This window comes from Xenopus laevis, chromosome 1L, assembly GCF_017654675.1.
Source record: "Xenopus laevis strain J_2021 chromosome 1L, Xenopus_laevis_v10.1, whole genome shotgun sequence".
Lineage (NCBI taxonomy): Eukaryota > Metazoa > Chordata > Amphibia > Anura > Pipidae > Xenopus > Xenopus laevis.
The window spans coordinates 131,553,605-131,572,652 of NC_054371.1; the positions used below are offsets into that span (position 1 = coordinate 131,553,605).

Sequence of the window (19,048 nt, forward strand, 5' to 3'; positions counted from 1 at the left end):
GTTTAATTAAATACATTTTTGCTAAGAGATGCGGGACAGACTCTGGCTAAGGAAAAGGACTGATTGGGGGTGGAAAGAGCAGCCCCTCGCGTTGGATTGCTAGTGAGTAGCAGCTACTCTATCACATCAGGTTTCCCCTAACAAAGCCAGGCTCGCATCATGCTGCAGTCTGAACGCACACTCTACGCCTTATGCCATACTGATAAAGCAGCCACACATCCTCCTAATAGAAACGGATAATAGCATCGCATGCAACTGATTCTATTTAGTACTACCCAACCCCGCTTCCATAGAATTACAGGTAATATAAACGTAAGCTTTTTTGGTGGGGGAAGGGCGGGCTGGATGATAGGATGTTGTTGTGAGTCCTGTGGCCCCGCACAAGGTGCAGTGTTTATATATACACGCCGCCTGCCCATGACCTTGGCTCAGTCCTTTGCTGCCAGTGCTCTTTCTGCATTGCACACATACATATACTCAAGTAGCCCGTGCCTTTGAACAAGTGAAACTTTATAGGTCAGCAATTAGCACTGGTAGGGAATGCTGAAGCGGACGCACGCCCATCGCCTTATCTGCGTCCCCCAGTGGGCGTGGCCCGCTCTCGCCAACAGGAGCGCTGAGAGCCCAGAGCAGTAGCAGTAGAGCGGGCAGGTGTCTGCAGCAGCACAGAGCAGAGGAAAGGGAGCGGGCAGGCTGATTGCATTCAAGCTCACCCATAAGGGGCTAATAGAAGCCGGCCATCCGCTCCACCTCCCTCTTTCCTAAATCCCTCTCCCCTTTTCATTTTTTTATACATGAGACCCCCCACTCTTTCTACCCCCGCCACCCATTTTTTTAATGCACCGGGTCCTAGTGGATAGCGCACATCTCCTCTGCAGCGCCCAATTAAAGCAGCAGCCAGGATCATCAGGGTTCCAAGGGAAGCAAATGCTAATAATAAAGAGAGGCACACGTACACACACGCATTGGCATCCCTCCCCGTCTCTTTGTTTTTGCAACCCTTTCATTTTTTCATTAGCAACACCGAGTAGTAAGCCAGGGGCTGCTCCCATTCACTCGCATTTTTTCCTTTTCTCTTTCTTATTCATTTGCTCCATTTTTTTTTCTTTGCTTTCCCCGGCCGCAGGTTTCTTTGTGTAATAATCCGTGGCCGGTGTCATTGTGTGGGGTTGCGATTACAGATCTGTGCAGTTAGGCGGCTGCTTCTTTTTAATTCATTATTGCTTCTTTTTTTTTTTTTAACAACCGACCTGCTTTCATTATCTGCTTTACACCCATTTTTGCGAAGACTGAGCTCATCTGTGCCCTGACAGCAGAAGGTAAGTGGGAGCATTTTTGTCCATTTATTTCCATAGAGATGCAGGACTGCATGCATTCTGAATGGGAGTTTCCATCAAAGCGGTCGCTGTCCATAGCGAGGTGCTGCTGGCACTGCAAACATTTAGGTGTTGGGCACACACGTTTAACCCAGTCACTGCTGGAGGGCAAATGTCACCCTGGAGTGTTAGGATTGCCTCAAAGGCGCAGAGAGGGGCAATTGAGGATATTATCAGCTAACTAAGCAGTGTGAAATCCAATGCAAGATAATAGGTTTTCACTGCACCATGTACCCATACTCATTTAACACTATGTACCCCAAACATACCTTACACTGGTCATTTCTCCTAATGGCCGTTTATTTTTCATGTCATGGTACTGAATGAGCTAATCAGATACACAATGGACTCATACTTCTAAGTAGTTTTGCCTTGATCTGCTTAGGGCTGGGGATTAGTGGATTACTTGGGATACTGATATCCATTACATTGGCCGATTATGTCTTGTACGATCAGTTTAAATTAATGTTTCACATTTCTGAGCCTAGTAGAGTGGTGTGCATTGTTAAAAGATGCAACAACTGCATTAGTTACATTTCCTGATTTGGGGAAGGGGTGATGAATCCCTTCTTGTGTACCATAGCCTTAATCGTTTAATGAGCACTCAGTTGTGAGGACATTGTAGAAAATGTAGCTAGAGGCAATATACATCATGTGAAGAAAGATAGTGGTATTTCTGTAGGCAAAACTCCAGGGCCATAGCATGCCTTGCAAAAGTGATGTGGATGGACCACATAACACTTAAAGCATAGAACTTTCCTAGTGCTGCCATCTGAACTCGTCTACCCGTGCTTTGCTATCCTAATTCAGAGTACACTGCTCAATAGTCACATTCACACATCGCAAATACTAAGACTTTGTGGCAGCATACTGCAACCAGCAAAAGCAGACATGCCATATGAAATATTCAGCAAGCAAAACGGCTGAACCCCTGCAAAGTCAAGTTCCTCTTCTACTATGCACTGTCGCTTTAAAGATCTCCAGCAAAAACGTTTTTCCCCCCTCATATTCGTTTTCCGAAGTCGCCAGAAGTTTCCTCGTGGGGCAACTTTGGAAAACGAATCGCCGCTTGTGATTAGCGCCTGCGTTTTTATTTTAGCAGGAGCAGAGTGAGGGAAGGCGTTTGGGGAGATTGGTCGCCGCAAAAACGAGGCGATTAGTCGCCAGGCGACCAAATCTCCCCAAAACACCCAGTGTAGCCTGACCCAAAGATTCGGGTAGATTTTGTCGCCTGGCGACTAATTGCCCCGTCTTCTGAGCGACTATCTCCCCGAACTGCCTCAGCGTGTGTTTCCATAGGCTACAATTCACAGTCGCCAGCGCTAATGCACACACGGCGATGTGTTTTCTATAGTCGCTCGAAGTTGCCTCACTGAGACAAAATCTTCCCGAATCTCCTTGTGTGGACTAACCCTGAAAGAGCTTTTTATTTCAACCAATCTACCAAATATCCAATTTAAAAAAAAGTATTGCCGCTGAAAGCAGTTACCCGTTTCTATTTCCTCTGCTTCCGACTCCTGAAATAATGTAGCAAGTCCAGGTCTGTTGTTCAACTACATTGTTGCAGAAGTCATAACAAGTAGTGCAGAGACTATATACAATCTAATTTGCAAATACATTGAAAAAAAGAGAATTTATGTTATGGATATAGGACCTATGCTTCGAATGACAATGTATAAAAATCGATTTTAAATGGAGATTCCGTCAAAATGTGGCCCCGTTGCTTACATTAGTGAGCCACTATAATCAATCGTATGTGTGACTATAGCAGCATTGCAGTAGCCTTGATGTAATGACAGAACTCGAGCCTAGAAGATCGCTTGGTATGATAGAATGGCAGAGAAACGTTCTAGCAGCAGGTGTTTTCTATTGTGGCGGCGGATGGATTGTTGCCACGAGCCCTCGTCTCAGTTAATTAAGATTAATCACCTCGTCCGCTACCATTGCAGTCCGGTATAAATAGATTTCATTTAGTATAGTATAGAAGTGGTAACGGCCGAGTTATTATCAATCAAATAGTAATTCACCAGCCAGTAACTTATTTGCCTTTGATAAATAATGACCAGGGCTCATGATTAAGGAGAGTTGTGGGAATTGTAGTCCTAGTAGCATGGGCTGGCCCATTAAATCATTCATGCGGTGTTCTATCATTGCTTTTACTGTCCCAGAAGTGCGGTTATGGGAGCAGTGTTCCCAGCCGCTGAGCCACAGGTTCCTGATCCCCCACCCGTAACGCAGGTGTTGGGAATTCCCAAGCGATCATCTGTTGCTGGTTGGAAGAGAAAGGGAATTCAATGCTGTACGGCGCTCAGTGCCGAGGAGGGAAGCTCCCATCTGTTTCTCAAGTCGGTAAAATGCGAAGGCGTTTTCTGGGCACCTACTCCAACCTGGCAAACTTCAGCCCACGTCCGCACTCTGCAGGGTTAATCCCCTATTCGCGCCACCTTCTCGCTGACGTCACAAGAGGAAGCTTTATCTTGCCCTCGCGGAGAGCGGGAGCTCGCTGGCGGCCTCTGCTGTTGCGCGGGAGCACACAGAGAGCAGGCGGTCCGGCAACTTGCGTTCGGTTTACGCTTCCTTTTGAGCGGAATTCTCGCCTCCCGAATGACGAAACGACAGGCTCACCTTGGACGCGTGAGTAAAGTGAGCGTCAACACTAAATTATTCACTCGTTTGTTCTTTACAAGTCTCCTTACTAACCCACGGCTTTTTTTTTTTTTGGTGACTGCCATTGTAGAGAATGTCGTCTCAGATACTAGGCATTGAAAGTAAATTGTTCCCTAGCGCGGGTCTCTCTTCAGAGCTTACATCTACTTTCCGTCATTACCCGTTCGCCTTTCCACCTGCGCAGTGGGCCCCGCCCATCTTCTCTCTGCGTTCCACCCAAGGCGTATTCACAGTACTGCTTTGTACGCGATCATTGCGGCCTTCATTTTTACGAAGGAGGAAACTTATTGAGTTGTCGGTTTGGTGGCAGGAATATGTTCAGCGGTGAGAAAACCACAGGTCGACGTTGTTGGTGAAAACGCGATAGGGCAGGGAGTCATTTTTTTTTTTTAATTTCCCCCCATGGGCGTGGCTGGAGGAGCGTGCGGGAGTTGCGCAACTTCGCGCGTGTATATCCACGTATGGAGTGAACCCTTCGGTTTTCCTGTCTGGTCAGATAATTCGTTATAGCTTTAAAGGAACAGTTCAGCGTAAAAAGAAAATCTAGGTAAATAGTCTGTGCAATATAGTTAGTTAGCGAAAAATGTAATCTATAAAAGCTTGAATGAGTGGACTTGAACAGAACACGACTTCCTGCTTTACATCTATCTAACTTAGACTGTTAGCTGCTTTAAGGGGCGCTTCATGGGACATAACTGTTCAGTGAGTTTGCAATTGATTCTCCGCATTCAACTCAGATTCAAAAGCAGCAGATATGACCCATGTGGCCTCCCCTCAAGTCACTGATTGGTTACTGCCTGGTAACCAATCAGTGGAAACCAAGAAAGCTGAAAAGCAGGAAGTAGTGGTCTGGCTATTATGTTAGACAGCCACTTCAGCCTTTATACATTACATTTTTTGGCTAACTATAATACAAACGTGTTTTATTTTGCCCTACGTATTCATTTACCAAGTTTTTATTTTTAACGGAACAATTCCTTTAATATTTTTAGCTTCTGTGGTCGATGACAGTTCCAGTGTTATGACTAGGGTTGCCATCTTTGCTGAGGGCTAAACCCCAACAGGGGTGGGGGCAGGGCAGATAGCACTGAGGGTGGGGCAGTAATGTAGGAACAGGCATGATGACATCAGAGGTGGGCACAATAATGTTGGTGGAGTTAATGACACCCGGGCCAGGCTATTTAATCTCTTAGATGCAACTGGCTGGATTTCTATCCAGTTTTCACAATGTGTTGATGCCCAGTTAAAAACCACACAGGTGGCAACCCCAGTTCTAGCTATATTCTGCTTGATGAGTAAGCCCAATCCTTTAATTACTAGTATGAGATTGATTATACAGAAATCCGTTATCCTGAAAACTCTGAGATACAGCAATGCTAATTTAGATAAAAAAAATCTTAATTTTGATTGATTTGCTTTTTCTGTAATAATTAACTGCACTTGATAGTAACTAAGCCATGTTTAGGTGAGTGTCTTAGTATTTAAATGTTTTTTATGTATTGGACAGATTATTGTTTGGGTTTCATAAGGCTGAAAACCTAACAAAGTTCAGACCCGAATAGGCCTTGCAAAAACCGAACTGTTCTGGTCAAAACCGGACGGATGGCAACCCTAGTTATGACTGGGTGTGTGTGTATTGATTCAGTGTCTGAACTACACGGTGATCTTCTCTCTGGGACTTTGTTAGGCCAGATCCTGTTAAACGCATGTGGACGTGACACCAGCCCTCAAATAGAGGGTTATATAGTGAAAGGTTTAACGTTTGCTACAAGCCTAGTCACCTGCAGCAACCAATCAGCAGGTAGCACCTGCTTCAAAGCAAGCCTCTCATTGGTTGCTATGGGTTACTGCAAATGGCCAGCTTAGTGCCTTTTATTAAATAAAGGGAATAGGATTTTACGGCACTCAAAATATCCCATTCAATAAAATGTCGGTCATAATTGTAGGCAATGTTTGGTTTTTATTTTTTTCCCCAGTTAGGACAGTAGGTGGTAAGTCTTCAGGTACAACTTGGCATATGTATAATATTAGGAATGCTAAACCTCTGTACATGTGGACTTGACACCAGTCGACAAATTAAATCACATCTCTTTAAGTGATTTACAATTACAGCATCCTGAAGTTCATATCAAAGGATGCTGTTTTTTCTGAGACCTAATTATCACATTTATATATCGCATGAGGCTCTCCAAAGATATTTATTATAATTTGCCTGTAACTACTTTCTTCAGAGGTTTTTAGCACTTTAGTGTGTAGCCAATACAGTCCTGAATTAAACAAGATCTTCCTCCTCAAACTTATTCAAAATGTATATTACTTATTATACTGTTTAAAGTATCGCTTTTAAGAACCTCCAGTTCCCACTCTCGCTTAACCAGGGGTCACTTGACACCCTGAAACAAGCTGGGGGCATAATCTATACAATAAAATCTGTATATCTGGTTTGTTGAACGTGTTAAAAAATGTCATGCTACTGCACTAGCGCACAATGTATTGCCAGTTATGAAAGTAAAGGTAATCCACAGATCTTTCTTCTCCTAAAATAGTTTGGACGGTATGGTCACTTGTTTGGTATCCATCAGTTTGGCACACGGGTCCGATCCTCTACGATCATCAGTAGTTGATATCTATGGTGCCATCTCATCACACAGGGCAGTCCTGAAGCACTACTACTTATGCCTCTTTCTCTCTCTCTGTTTATTGTATTTCACTGATCTAATTGGCAGAATTGTCTTTCACCCATCTAATTGGCAGTATTGTCCATGCAAATGCAGAGGGCATTTGCATTAGGCTTCTGTAGAAAGGTGCTTGCAGAACATATGGGTAATTAAGCAGGGGTTGTAGGTTGGGTCCTGTACAGAATTTTGCTGTATGTCTATTAAAACAACCTTTTTGATGTTTAGTCAGCAGGTGGTAACAGTTAGGTGTGGCTTGTTCCAGCCACAGGCAGCATTGGCTAATTTAGCTAGGGGATTGGTGACTCCATGTGTATATAGTTGAATATGGGGACCTGATCGCCTAAAATTGCTACTTTCCAAAGTATACATTTTGAAAAAACGAATTTCTAAGGAAAAGCAGTTTAAAGTACAACAGAGTCAAAAGATTATTGGGATTTGTGACTTTCTGCATAAGGTCCTTCCAGGCCTAAAAGGAAAAGTTGGTCCTTTCTGACATACCAAAATTTGCAAAACTTCAAGTTTTCTCAGATTATATTTTTCTTGGAAAGTTGATATTTATATACTGATCTCATACCCTTTTTTAATTGCTATATGCTCCACCTTTATGGGAGTGCTGTCCCTTCTTGCAAATGTCAACGATTCATTTAGCATATGGGATTGTTTTTGTTGTGTCTTCAGTCGTATAAATAGCTTTCTTCAGAGATTTTTCATATTTTGCTGAAGTCCTTCATTGTCTGTATGAAATGTATATATGTATGAAGAGTATTTTTGTGGATCTGTAGCTGAACTTGTTTTAATATCTGACATTTTATTATATTCTGGTTTTAGTGATAGTATTTTTTTGTATTTGAATTAAAAAATAGCTAAATTTGTGTGATCAGTTCTGATTGTTAACTTCTTTGAGACACATTATAATTTTTTTATAATTACTTTGTATCCCCCAGATGATTGAACTGTAACTAACAGAATTTAGCGATTATATGTTTGTCTTGTATATCTGGGAACCCAAGCTTAGGAAATAGGTCTGAGCCATAAATACAAGTGCCATTCATACGGAATTCTTTTCACCCTTAGAGTATAGTTACACATTGCTAACGGATTCCTGAAAACCAGTGTAAAGGATGATTGTCTATAAGCCACACAGTACGAGGAGGCACATGGAGCTGCATTACAAAACAATGGCATTAAATATAGCTATTATGCATTGTCTTAAAAAAAAAAAAATGTGGTCGGTACTTGAATTTGATATTCTACAGAACAGTCTCACCACCTTGGTGGCCATTAAGCAAATATCTGCAATGGATTTTTGGCCAATTAATAGAGGTTTGGTCACTTGCTTTCTGTAATCTTATGTTGGTTTGTTTTACCTGTAATGTATTTTTGTAAAATTAATGTGTTAAAGGGTTTGTTCGCCTTTAAATGAAATTTTAGTATTCTGTAGTCCTATTCCGAGACAATTTGCATTTGATTTTCATTTTTTTGTGGCTTTTTTTTAGTTATTTCGTTATTTAGCTTTTTATTTAGCTGCTCTTCAGTTTGCAATTTTAGCCATCTGGTTTCTAGGGTCAAAATTATCATAGCAACCCTGTGCTCATTTGAATAATTCTGGAATAGGAGAGGGCCTGAATAGAAAGAGGAGTAATAAAAAGTAACAAATGTGTAGTCTTACAGAGCATTTGTTTTTAGATGGGGTCAGTGACCCCTATTTGAAAATTGGAAAGAGTCAAAGAAAGCAAATAAAAAAAACAACAGTGTGCGAATCTGACACGTTTCGATTCGGTGGAAATTCGTGAAACTGCAAGAATTCTACAAAATGTCTATGGGCGATAATTTTTTTCGCAGAGTGACAAATTTTTGACACATTTTTTTACCCGTTAATCTATGGCTTTAATTTTCATGGAAAAATTTTGCTCCTCGTTAATGGAAGTCCAATTGAAACTTTACTTACAATTGGCCATTTTACAACATAGATAAAAGAAATGTATCCAACAACATATGGTAATGGTAATGGTAGAAGTCCAGGTGCAGGAAAACCATGAGATGAGGTCTGAATTAAAGGGGTGGTACAGTAAAAATATTTTTTATAACATCAAAAGCCTTGCACGTTTCATGTTACACGAGTGTGTAACACGAAACGTGTAAGGCTATTATTAATGACAAAAATAAAAAAATATTTTTACTGAATCTTATTGCCTGGTGGAAGATTGCCTTCATTGGAGTGTCTGCTCTATAAATTCCCGGTTTTGATCATTCTACAACATATTAAAAGTTAATTTAAAGGTGGCCCACCCCTTTAATTCAGTCCTCATCTGGCAGTATATTCAAACCTGCCTGATTCACAGATAATCTTGGCTAGACTTAGACTTGACCATGCCCAGTATACTATAACGTTAAGAAATGTATGCTGCGCCAAGTCTAAAGTCTGTGAAAGTAATGCCTGAGAACTACAGGTAAGATTGAGATTGAGGCACAGAACTGCTTTAAAAATTCTCCCGCGACTGGTGATTTTTATTTTTTTTATGTAGAGGAGCACCAGTCTGGGGAAAAGACTTGGCATTTTAATTCACAGTGGCATTCAGAGACAACAAAATTAAGTATTGCACGCACAACGTGTACGAATAAAAACATTTAATCCAGAGCAATGCATAATTCAATAAGTGTAAAATCTAATTTAACCAATCAAAGTAATTAAAATTACACAACGGATGGTGATCAAAGTCCAAGTTCCACTTGTAATTTTAAGTTTTACAGGTACAATTAAAGAATACCGTTTTGCATAAGATAAAATGTTAGATACATTAACTAAAAATTCAAAAAAAAATTACTGAATTGATATGATCACTGTGACTAGCATGTACAGGTGTGTACACTTATCACATTGTGTGTATGCTGTGAGCGTTTCAAAGGCCCCCTCCCTCAAAATACAGTTAATGTAAAAAGTGTGAATCACTTACCAGAGGGCAGGCTCAAGCAGGGACAAGAACGGATATGTTTTTTCGTTTAATCTGGGCAGATTGGTGTGATCATGCTTTAGTGTGCTAGTTGCCTAGGTGTGAAAGTACAAAGCAAAATCTGTATATCATCGAATCTACAGTTTATGGTACTTGGGACCCCATTTATAAAAAATGTAGCATGAAGCTTGTACATACCTTACTTTTTACATGCTCATTTCTGTTTGTTTTAGAGTAGAAAAGTTGCATAACAGGGACCAGTTCCCCACCCTAGTTAGGCTTATGGTTTAGCCATTTCCTCACCTTGTTTAATTTTGAAGTGATGGATTCTGGGGACTGGAATTACCACTAGGCTAATGTTACAGGCACATTCTCATGACAAAATCCGCCCCATGTTCCTGTACGTGAGGCGACACTGGTTCCCAGTGCAGACAGGAGGCTGATTCTCAGCCTGTGTATTTCAGAATGCCAATTTCAGCTCCCAATTGGCATTAGCCTTAAAGAGAATCTGTGTCCACTTACTGTAAAAAGCAGAGTGACTTCAGTACCTAGAATTCCTTACTTTACAATGGAACACGGTGAGGCTAAAGGGCCTTCATTTTAATTTATTTTTGGTATAATTTAAAAAATTCTAAGGTTCAAACCCTGAGAAGTGGAAAACTGTGGTGGTCCTCCAATATTACCCAAGGACTGGTTAATTATTATTTTTTTTTTAGAGAAACAACTGCCTCTAATAACAGGTTAGCAACTGGAATCAATGGGTGATAACTTGGCAACCCCAATGATTTTTTTATTGTCCTTTTAATACTTCTGGTTGCATACACATATCTAATGTCTTTACAACTTTAGTTTTTACCATTTGGGTGCAGGTGCACTAACCCCCCTGTGGACAAAATAATTCACAAGGCTGCTCTTTTCATCAAGTTTGTGAATAATCCCTATCCAAAAAAGCAAAATGTGGTTGAATACAAAATTACAATTTGCAGAGACTGAATAAAAGCATGTTGAATCGGGTGTTCATAAAAGCATTATCTCTTCTTTTCACATTTGATCACTCCATAAAGATGTAAAAGTCTAAATCTACAAATACCTGCTTCAACTGTGCATTCAAAAGCATCTTCAATATGAACTGATCATGGCTTCTTTAATTACTGCAGCTGCACGAAAAATATTTAAAGTTAATGTATACAGTCCAAATGGGTGCAGTATTTTTACTGCAGAGGAGGCTTGCTGACAATACTAGTGTTGAAAAATATACACAAGCCATTGCTCTCGAATGCAATTGCAAGCACATTGGAAAAGCACAGGGGCACATTGACAAATTGTGGCCAGCAGTGGGCTATTTGAGGGAATGCGTTTGCAACCAGTATTGCTAAGCAGCTGCTTACGTCGGCTAACTATTTGGCCTGCTGTGCATTACTTTGGTTGTAGAAATAGTGTCGGACCCCCACAAACCTAAATCTGTCGGTTCTGGAAAAATGCCAAAGCGCTACCGTAAGTTGCCATAGACTGCAGGGGGGCTGTATGGGTGACTTGTGTACATGGAATGCTAGGGCTTATTTCCGCTCCCTGTCCAGACCTGACTGGTCCATCCACACATTTAGATAAGTAGAACTGTGTAGTTAAGGGGTTAAGTGATTGTAATATAAATAAAAAAAATATCTGAATGGTCCAACTTCTGGTCAGTATTGTCTTAACCTATGCCATAAAGAAAAACTCCAAGCTGCTCTGTGTAAAAGTGTTTGAAAATGTACTAGCCTGGAGATAAATGCAAGAATATTTCCTTGGAGCACAGTTAAATCAATCATTAAGAAATTGACAGTGGCTAAACCTGATTAAAATAGGCCTTCAACCAAAACGGTGTGGCTGTGCAAGTGAGAGAATAGTTACAAGCCCCAGTGACTTGAGATTTGTGCGACTATGCATGCAACCTCTTTATAGAAGATTGGCAAAAAGAAAGTGAGGTGATTGTCATGAGTTGGCTGTCCATCATAAAATTATTAGAAAATCACGTGCTTAGGGTTGCCAGTGTAACTTAAAATGAAAGTGCTATACCGAATAATTATCAATAGATTTAGATGTTTGCGATTGACTGCACTCTGTTCTTTATATCTTAGAGATACTGACACGAAATAATAGCAACGTGTCTATCGGAGATAATGCACGCTAACCTTTTATATCCAAAAGCCGCCCTCCAGCCCCGTGAACCTTTGTGAAGCCGACCCTCTGATATTGCTAATGGATCTTCTGTGGTTGTTTGCCATAGAGTCCTGTGCGGGTCCATTTTTTGGGACCCGTACACGCAACCTGCAATCCGATTGGAACAGCTACCCGACCCTACCTGCAAGTACCTTATCCGCAACCCGGACCCGCAACCCACTGACCATCAAGTATCAAAGTGCTGTCATTGTAAACCGGAAGTGATGTCATTGGAAGTAGCTATGACGAGTAAAAAGGAGTAAATATCGCTATTGAGAAGGGCCGACCCGCGTCTTTACCCGCATCCGGAACTTCTCCCATCAACCCGCAAGGTACCGCAAGTACCCGACCCGCTACAGGACTCAAGTTTGCCGGGCAGGGGCGTAGTTATTAAATAGGCTAATTACAAATGAAAACAGGACCTAGCCAGCCCAGCTTGACTGAAACAACCGTTTCCATTAGCAGTCTTGGAGGGTCGGCTTCAGGAAGATTTGTGGGGCTGGGGGGCGGCTTTGGGGGTGCTTTTGGATGTCAATATTTGGTGTGCCGCACCTCTTTGATGGATGGATACGTTCCTATGATTTTTATAGGAACATGTCTTATCGCTTTAAGAATATTCACTAGTTTTAATGAAGAATGAGATTGTGTCCAGTTTAGCATGAGACCCTGGTGAGTTGACATGCTTTAATGCATTTTTTAGCGTTTCTGTGCTTCAAATATGCAGTATAGGTGTGTTTTTATTTTATTTATCTATTTTATTGTAGTCTCTACAGTTATGCCCACCCACCAGCTCATAAATTAAAATTGTGGCATTGTGTAGTGTGATACAGACGACACATTTCCATATAGGGACTTTGTTTAAGCACTACTGCCTTTCCAGGCTTGTATCCTTTGTTTCTATCCTTGAATTTGTATTTCCTCCCCATGTCTGTGGGATTCTCTGAATTCTTTGGTCTTCCATCAAACCCCCAAAAAAATAATAAAATAAAAATGGGGACTTTAAGCTTCACTGGGGTTTTTTTAACCACAGACTACAGTCTGTGGGCACAGCTTACTGTGTTTTATCTGCTGTGTAAAACATGTGCCATTTATCCTATTTAAAGGAAGAGCATCACCAAAAAAAGTTTTAATGGAGTGACAATATAATGTACTGTTGTCTTGCCGTAGTAAAACGGGTGTGTTTGCTTCAGTAAGACTACTATAGTTTATATAAGCTGATTTGTAGCCATCGGGCAGCAGTTCAAGGCCAGGATACACAGTAGATAACCAATAAATTCTGAATCCCATTGTATACTACAGAGCTTATGTTATCTGCAGTGTATCCTTTGTTTGTCATTGTATTGTCATTTAATTAATTTATTTTTTGGTGTTATTGTTCCTCTAAGTTGATTAGCTTAGCTGTATAACTTGTAGTGGTGTTTCTGAAGCAAAAACTATCCCCATGTGGTAGAGAATAATTCTATTTAAAGAGGTAGTGCTAAGGCTAGTTCTACTTGTCTGCATACATGCGGACAGGCACAATATAGGTACTGTACTTTAGCCTCCATAGATGTTTGACTTTTAATGGAGTGAGTCAAACCTTGAGATTATGTATTTTAAGTGCTCTTAAACATGAGCTTTTGTTCCTGCAATTCCACCTATGTTTATCACTTCCCTGTGGTAGAGTGTTTACAAACTCAGAGAATAAAAAGCTGTGGCCAAAATATACGCCACTAGGGACTGCAGAAAAAAACGCTCCTATTACAGTCTGCAGTACCTGCACTAATTGTTTTACATCAAAACATCTGGTCTTGATGTCTGCTCCTTTGGGTGCAGGCCCACCGTGCAGAGTAATTAACATCTGGTCTTGATGTCTGCTCCTTTGGGTGCAGGCCCACCGTGCAGAGTAATTAATAATTACATTCCCTTAATATAAAAAAAGAGGATGCTTGTCCAGGGCAAAAAAAGTAGTTTAGGGCCACCATGATTCTTACCTTTCCTGGTCTTCCCTAGTGCAGGCTTAGACTCTTGAATTTGCTGTAGAGTAAAGGTGGCCATAGACATTACAATCTTTCCTGGAAAGATCACTTGTTTTAGTACACACGTGTAGAATGGAATAGTTCGATATACTTGGAGATTCCGCACCAACGATGGCCAATGTTCAGGTGCCTTCAAAGGTGTACGATCGATGTGCTGACCAATATCCAAGTTTTCTGCCGATCAGTCGGCTTGTCTCCCACTATACACACAATACGAATATTGAACGCAAATGAGTTTCCTACAATATTATTGGTGTCTATGGCCACCTTAAAATTGTGCTAAAACTTGGATGTGCAAGTCGAAGTCTGCTGAGAGATGATGGGAAAAGATCTAGTTAACATGAATGTGCCGATTGCAAAATGTGAATAAACAAATTTCTTCTTTCCTCTGTGCAGTGTATTGATGTGTCCAGTGTGTTGGCTGCTGCAGATGGCTGTATCACCCCTTGTTTAAAACACAAAAAAAAGGGCCAGTGCCTTTTTACCTATTTTAATCAAAGGTGTATTAAAAGCCAGTCCCACCTACTGAGAATGTACCCTGTGATAATTAGTCAAGTAGCCAGATGTCAATTGATCACTGCTGATTTGTACGGTTTGGAAGGGAATGAGGGGTCTACAGTGGTCCAAATAGTAAAATGGCATCGGGAGGAGGTTAATCATCCTTAGCTGCGGTTTTATTTCCTTGTCTGTACAGGACAAAAGACTGAAACTGAAAACAGGCTTACTTTTTGCATTATCTAGTTCTTGTGAGCAACTGTTGGAAGAGGAGTTAATCAGGCTACTATTCCACACAAGTGCATACAATTTGCTTCGGTTTTTCTAAATGCTGAATCAATTCCATGTTTTTTAATTCCATAAAGGGATATATAAAGGGATCCATATAATTTACAAGAGGGGGTACTTTAATCAATATATATATATATATATATATATATATATATATATATATATATATATATATATATATATATATATACAGATGAAGCCACTTGGATTTGTGAGTTAAATGCGTCATGACTCAGAGTTAATTGAAGAAACTGTGTTATCTAAAGTTATCTTAACTCATTTAATGCATTTAACCTTTTCATTAGCATACCAAAGCACCATTGTTCACAATGGTGAATGCTTTAATTAGATGGGATGTTGTGTCACAGTTTTCTGTGTTAAATGAGATAAATGGGATATCTGTGTTTAGTTATTCTGTGTCAAACAGACAAACCAAAGTGGCTGCATCTGTATATATATATATATATATATATATATATATATATATATATATATATTGATTAAAGTACCCCCTCTTGTAAATTATATGGATACCCCCTCTGGTTTTTCTGGTGTGAGGTGTATGTGCTAGTGTGTACTGTGGGCGAGGAAGGATAACAAGGAAAAGGTGGTACCTGGGGCAGGCAGACAATTTGGACACGGGGAGGGGTAGGCAACAGTCACTACAGGGTAATAAGAGCTTTGTTTCTTAGCCATTTGGTCATCATTTCCCATTTTTAACAAGTTAAATTCAGCCTTACGAATAAGCAAGTATCGATACTGTGTGAAAAAATACTGATTGTGCTATGGAGGCACTGCATTTTCGATAACCAGATTGGGGAAGTCTGCAGTGCTGAACCACAATCTGCTCTTTTCACAAAAGAAAGCTATTGGGAATTACACAGTGAATTCTGTGCTTTCATATTTTGCACTGTACTGGGAGTTCCAATTGTAGATAAGAGCTTTGTACACTAGAGGTGTTAGAGCTGTTTATAAGGCTTTAATATGTCCCAACCCATGTTTGCTTGTACTTCAATTTAATTGTTTCCTTAAACATTTCAATAGGCACAAGTAAAGCATCTGCTATAGTGTGCGGCTCCATTTACAGGTAGGGAATATTGTATGTACCATTCACTTACATAATTTTATATCCTAATGAAAAATACGTTTTAAATGAATGTTTAAAATATGAAACAAATTGAAGCCTTACAGCTTGAGTGTGGGGGGAGGGTTGTTTAAATAGGTCACCGTGGCTATATTTAAAAATGTTCTGTATTCTGCATGGATGCAGAAATTTGCTGTAATACAACAAATTTCAGTTGAATTTCATTTTTTAATAACTGGTAGACCTTTATATACCCAATTTTAATTGAGAAAGTTATATATCCCCTGTTAAATTTTTTTATGAATCTTAAAAATCTCTTCTAAAATCTTAATGTCTTCTAATGTTTTGGCCAAATCCTTCATGAAAGGTTAAGCCGAATCCTGAACTGAATTTGAGTCCTAACTTTTACAGGTATAGGATCCATTATACGGAAACCAGTTATCCAGAAAGCTCCAAATTAATGAATAGCAGTCTCCAATAATCCAATGTTTTTTTTTTTTTTAAATGTCCTTTCTCTGTAATAATAAAAACCACACCTTTTACTGACCCCAACGAAGGTATAATTAATCAAACCAGCCTACTATTTTAAGGTTTACATGACTTTCTTTTATGTCAAGGTATGAAGGTCCAAATTACAGATAGATCAATTATCCAGAAAACTCCCAGTCCCGAGCATTCTGTATAACTGGTCCCATATCTTTATATGCAAATTAGGGCCGGGAAGGGCTAAAGAGTGAAAATTTTTTTCCATGTACTTGTTTGTGCAGCAGTCCTTGATTTTAAGAATTCAGTTTGGCCAGGCACTTGAATTTGGCCAAATCCTGCTGGAAAAGCAGAATCCCGAACAAAATCCTGGATTTGAGATCGGTATACAGGTATGGTACCTGTTATCCAGAATGCTTGGAACCTGAGGTTTTTCAAGTTAACTGATAACATAATTTGGATCTTAATGTCTTCTAGAAAATCCGTTAAACATTAAATAAATCCACTAGGCTGGTTTTGCATCCATTAAGGATTAAGTATATCTTGGTTTGGATCAAGTACAGGCTTATGTTTTACTCTTACAGAGAAAAAGGAAATAGTTTTTAAACATTTGGATTATTTGATTATAATGGAGTCTATGGGAGATGGCTTTCCTGTAATTTAGAGCTTTCTGGATAATTGCTTTCCAGAAAACAGATCCCATACCTGTTCATCATTAAGCAATAAATAACATGTAGAAGAAATTTCCATATAAATTGCTTATTTGAAGTGTGCATTTTTTTTTTAAGACATTTGTTTCAAGCTTAATACTGTACAGCAGCCTCATCTGATTTTATCAACTTTGAGAACCGGGCACTGGATGCTTATGATCAATGGCATGTTGGATATTTTGCTACCTGCAAGAAATTGTGCTCTGCCTGGATGCCAATATGTCTGTCAATATTGCTGTCAATATGATTCCATTTGGGCAATCGTGTGAAAATGCTCCCATCCACATCATAACAAACCAACAGTTTTTTTTTTTTTTTTTTTTTTACAAGCATCGGTTTTCATTGTTTCTCAAGTTTCTTTTTGAGCTTTTCCTGCATGTTGCAAAATGTCCTCCATTGCCCTTAGGAGTAATAGATGCAGAGTTTGTTTTATCTGCATGCCAGTAAATCCTAGAACCGTGGCAGCAGTTATTTTAATTTTGTATAAAGACACCTATTTGATTGCAGTGACTAGATTTGTCACCCGGGGTAAATCTGTGCTGCTGCAGGTGAAAAAATTCCTGAAAATGGCTTTCCCCTTCAGAAAACCTTGGCTCACTGCAATTACGCATCATATCTTGCTGTGATCCAGCTTAATTGAGGTAAAATGCCTTCCTTAAAATGGGATTATGCCCATCAAAACACACATCAGTGCACTTGGTTGATTTCAACACAAAAATGCAGTTAGCTTTTCTGAATGAGAACTCACTCTGTTTCTTGACAGGCTGAACCTGTGCACTTATATTCAATGGTGTGGCCAGGGGCAGCTGGGAAATTGACAATATGTCTAACCCCATGTCAGATTTCAAAATTGAATATACCAAAATCTGTGTGCTCTTTTGAGAAATGGATTTCAGTGCAGAATTCTGCTGGAGCAGCACTATTAACGGATTCATTTTGAAAAACCGCTCGGGAACCAGTATCATATTTTGTAGAAATTACAAATTTATTCTCATTACTCTGCTGACTTGCCTGTCCCTGTCCATATGCCTGCGCTTTGGTAAGAGATACATCCAATAGATCATGTTTATAACCTCTTTCCACAAAGCGTTTGCCCATATCAACTAGTTGTTCCTCACAGATATCCTGATCCGAATTATTTCTCATAGTTCTTAAAAACTGGGAATATGGAAGAGATTTCTTAGTACCTGGGGGATGAAAGCTGTTAAAATGCAACAAATTGTTGCGGTCTGATATAGTTTGTAACCTAAGCCACTGTCTTTTTTTTTTTTTTTTTTTTTTTTTTTTATAAACACCTCAACATCCAAAAAGTGAATCCTCTTCTTTGTCTGCAGAAAGTGTAAAGTGGACTGGGGTGTTTAACCCATTTAATTCGGTTACCATTTGATTCAGAGACTCTAGCTCCCCCTTCCAAAGAACAAAGACATCATCAATGTAGCGTAAATAAATTACCAGGTTATTTAGGAATAATGTATGTCCGTAAAATGCCATATAACAATAGGCATACACTGGGGCCACTGGGGCTCCCATCGACGTGCCACTCTTCTGTAAGTAGTACTGATTTTTGAAACGGAAGTAATTACATGTCAAACATAAATGTAGCAGTTCACAAATATATTCTACAGGGCGGCCATTATAAGAATTTGAATTTTGTAAAGCCCACCGTACTGATTCAACACCCTCTCGGTGGAATTATTGTATACAAACTGCATACATCCATGCTCGCCAAAATCCAATCACTTTCTGGGGTAGTCATCCCAGAAATATATTGTAGGAAATGGCCAGTATCTTTCAGAAAATAAGTTAATGATTGGACTGTATGTTGAAGATGGTAGTCCAAAAACAGACCTATTGTATTTAGTAAACTGCCCCTTGATGATACGATTGGTCTACCTGGTGGGTTAACAATACTTTTATGGACTTTTGGAAGACCATATAGAACAGGACAAATGGGTTACTGTTGCACCAAAAACAATTTCTCATCTGGTGTAATGAAACCTTGTAACAATACCCTGTCTAAAATGGATACTACTGCCCTCTTAAATCTTTCCACTGGAGCTGAGAAATTGACAATATGTCTAGCCCCATGTCCGATT

The 19,048-nt window shown here is 39.8% G+C and overlaps 1 protein-coding gene across 20 annotated transcripts in view; it reads left to right on the plus strand.

The window, feature by feature from the left end:
- Positions 1–259: 259 nt before the first annotated feature.
- The window catches only part of elavl2.L (ELAV like neuron-specific RNA binding protein 2 L homeolog), a 105,040-nt gene continuing 86,251 nt past the window's right edge, over positions 260–19,048 (plus strand). For 2 of the 20 annotated variants that reach the window (XM_041566303.1, XM_041566556.1), the window contains exon 1: positions 3,056–4,019. Coding sequence is in view for 2 of the 20 variants with exons in the window: in XM_018228779.2 (XP_018084268.1) it covers positions 3,981–4,019 (39 nt within the window). In the remaining 18 variants the exon portion in view is untranslated. 20 annotated transcript variants of the gene reach the window in all.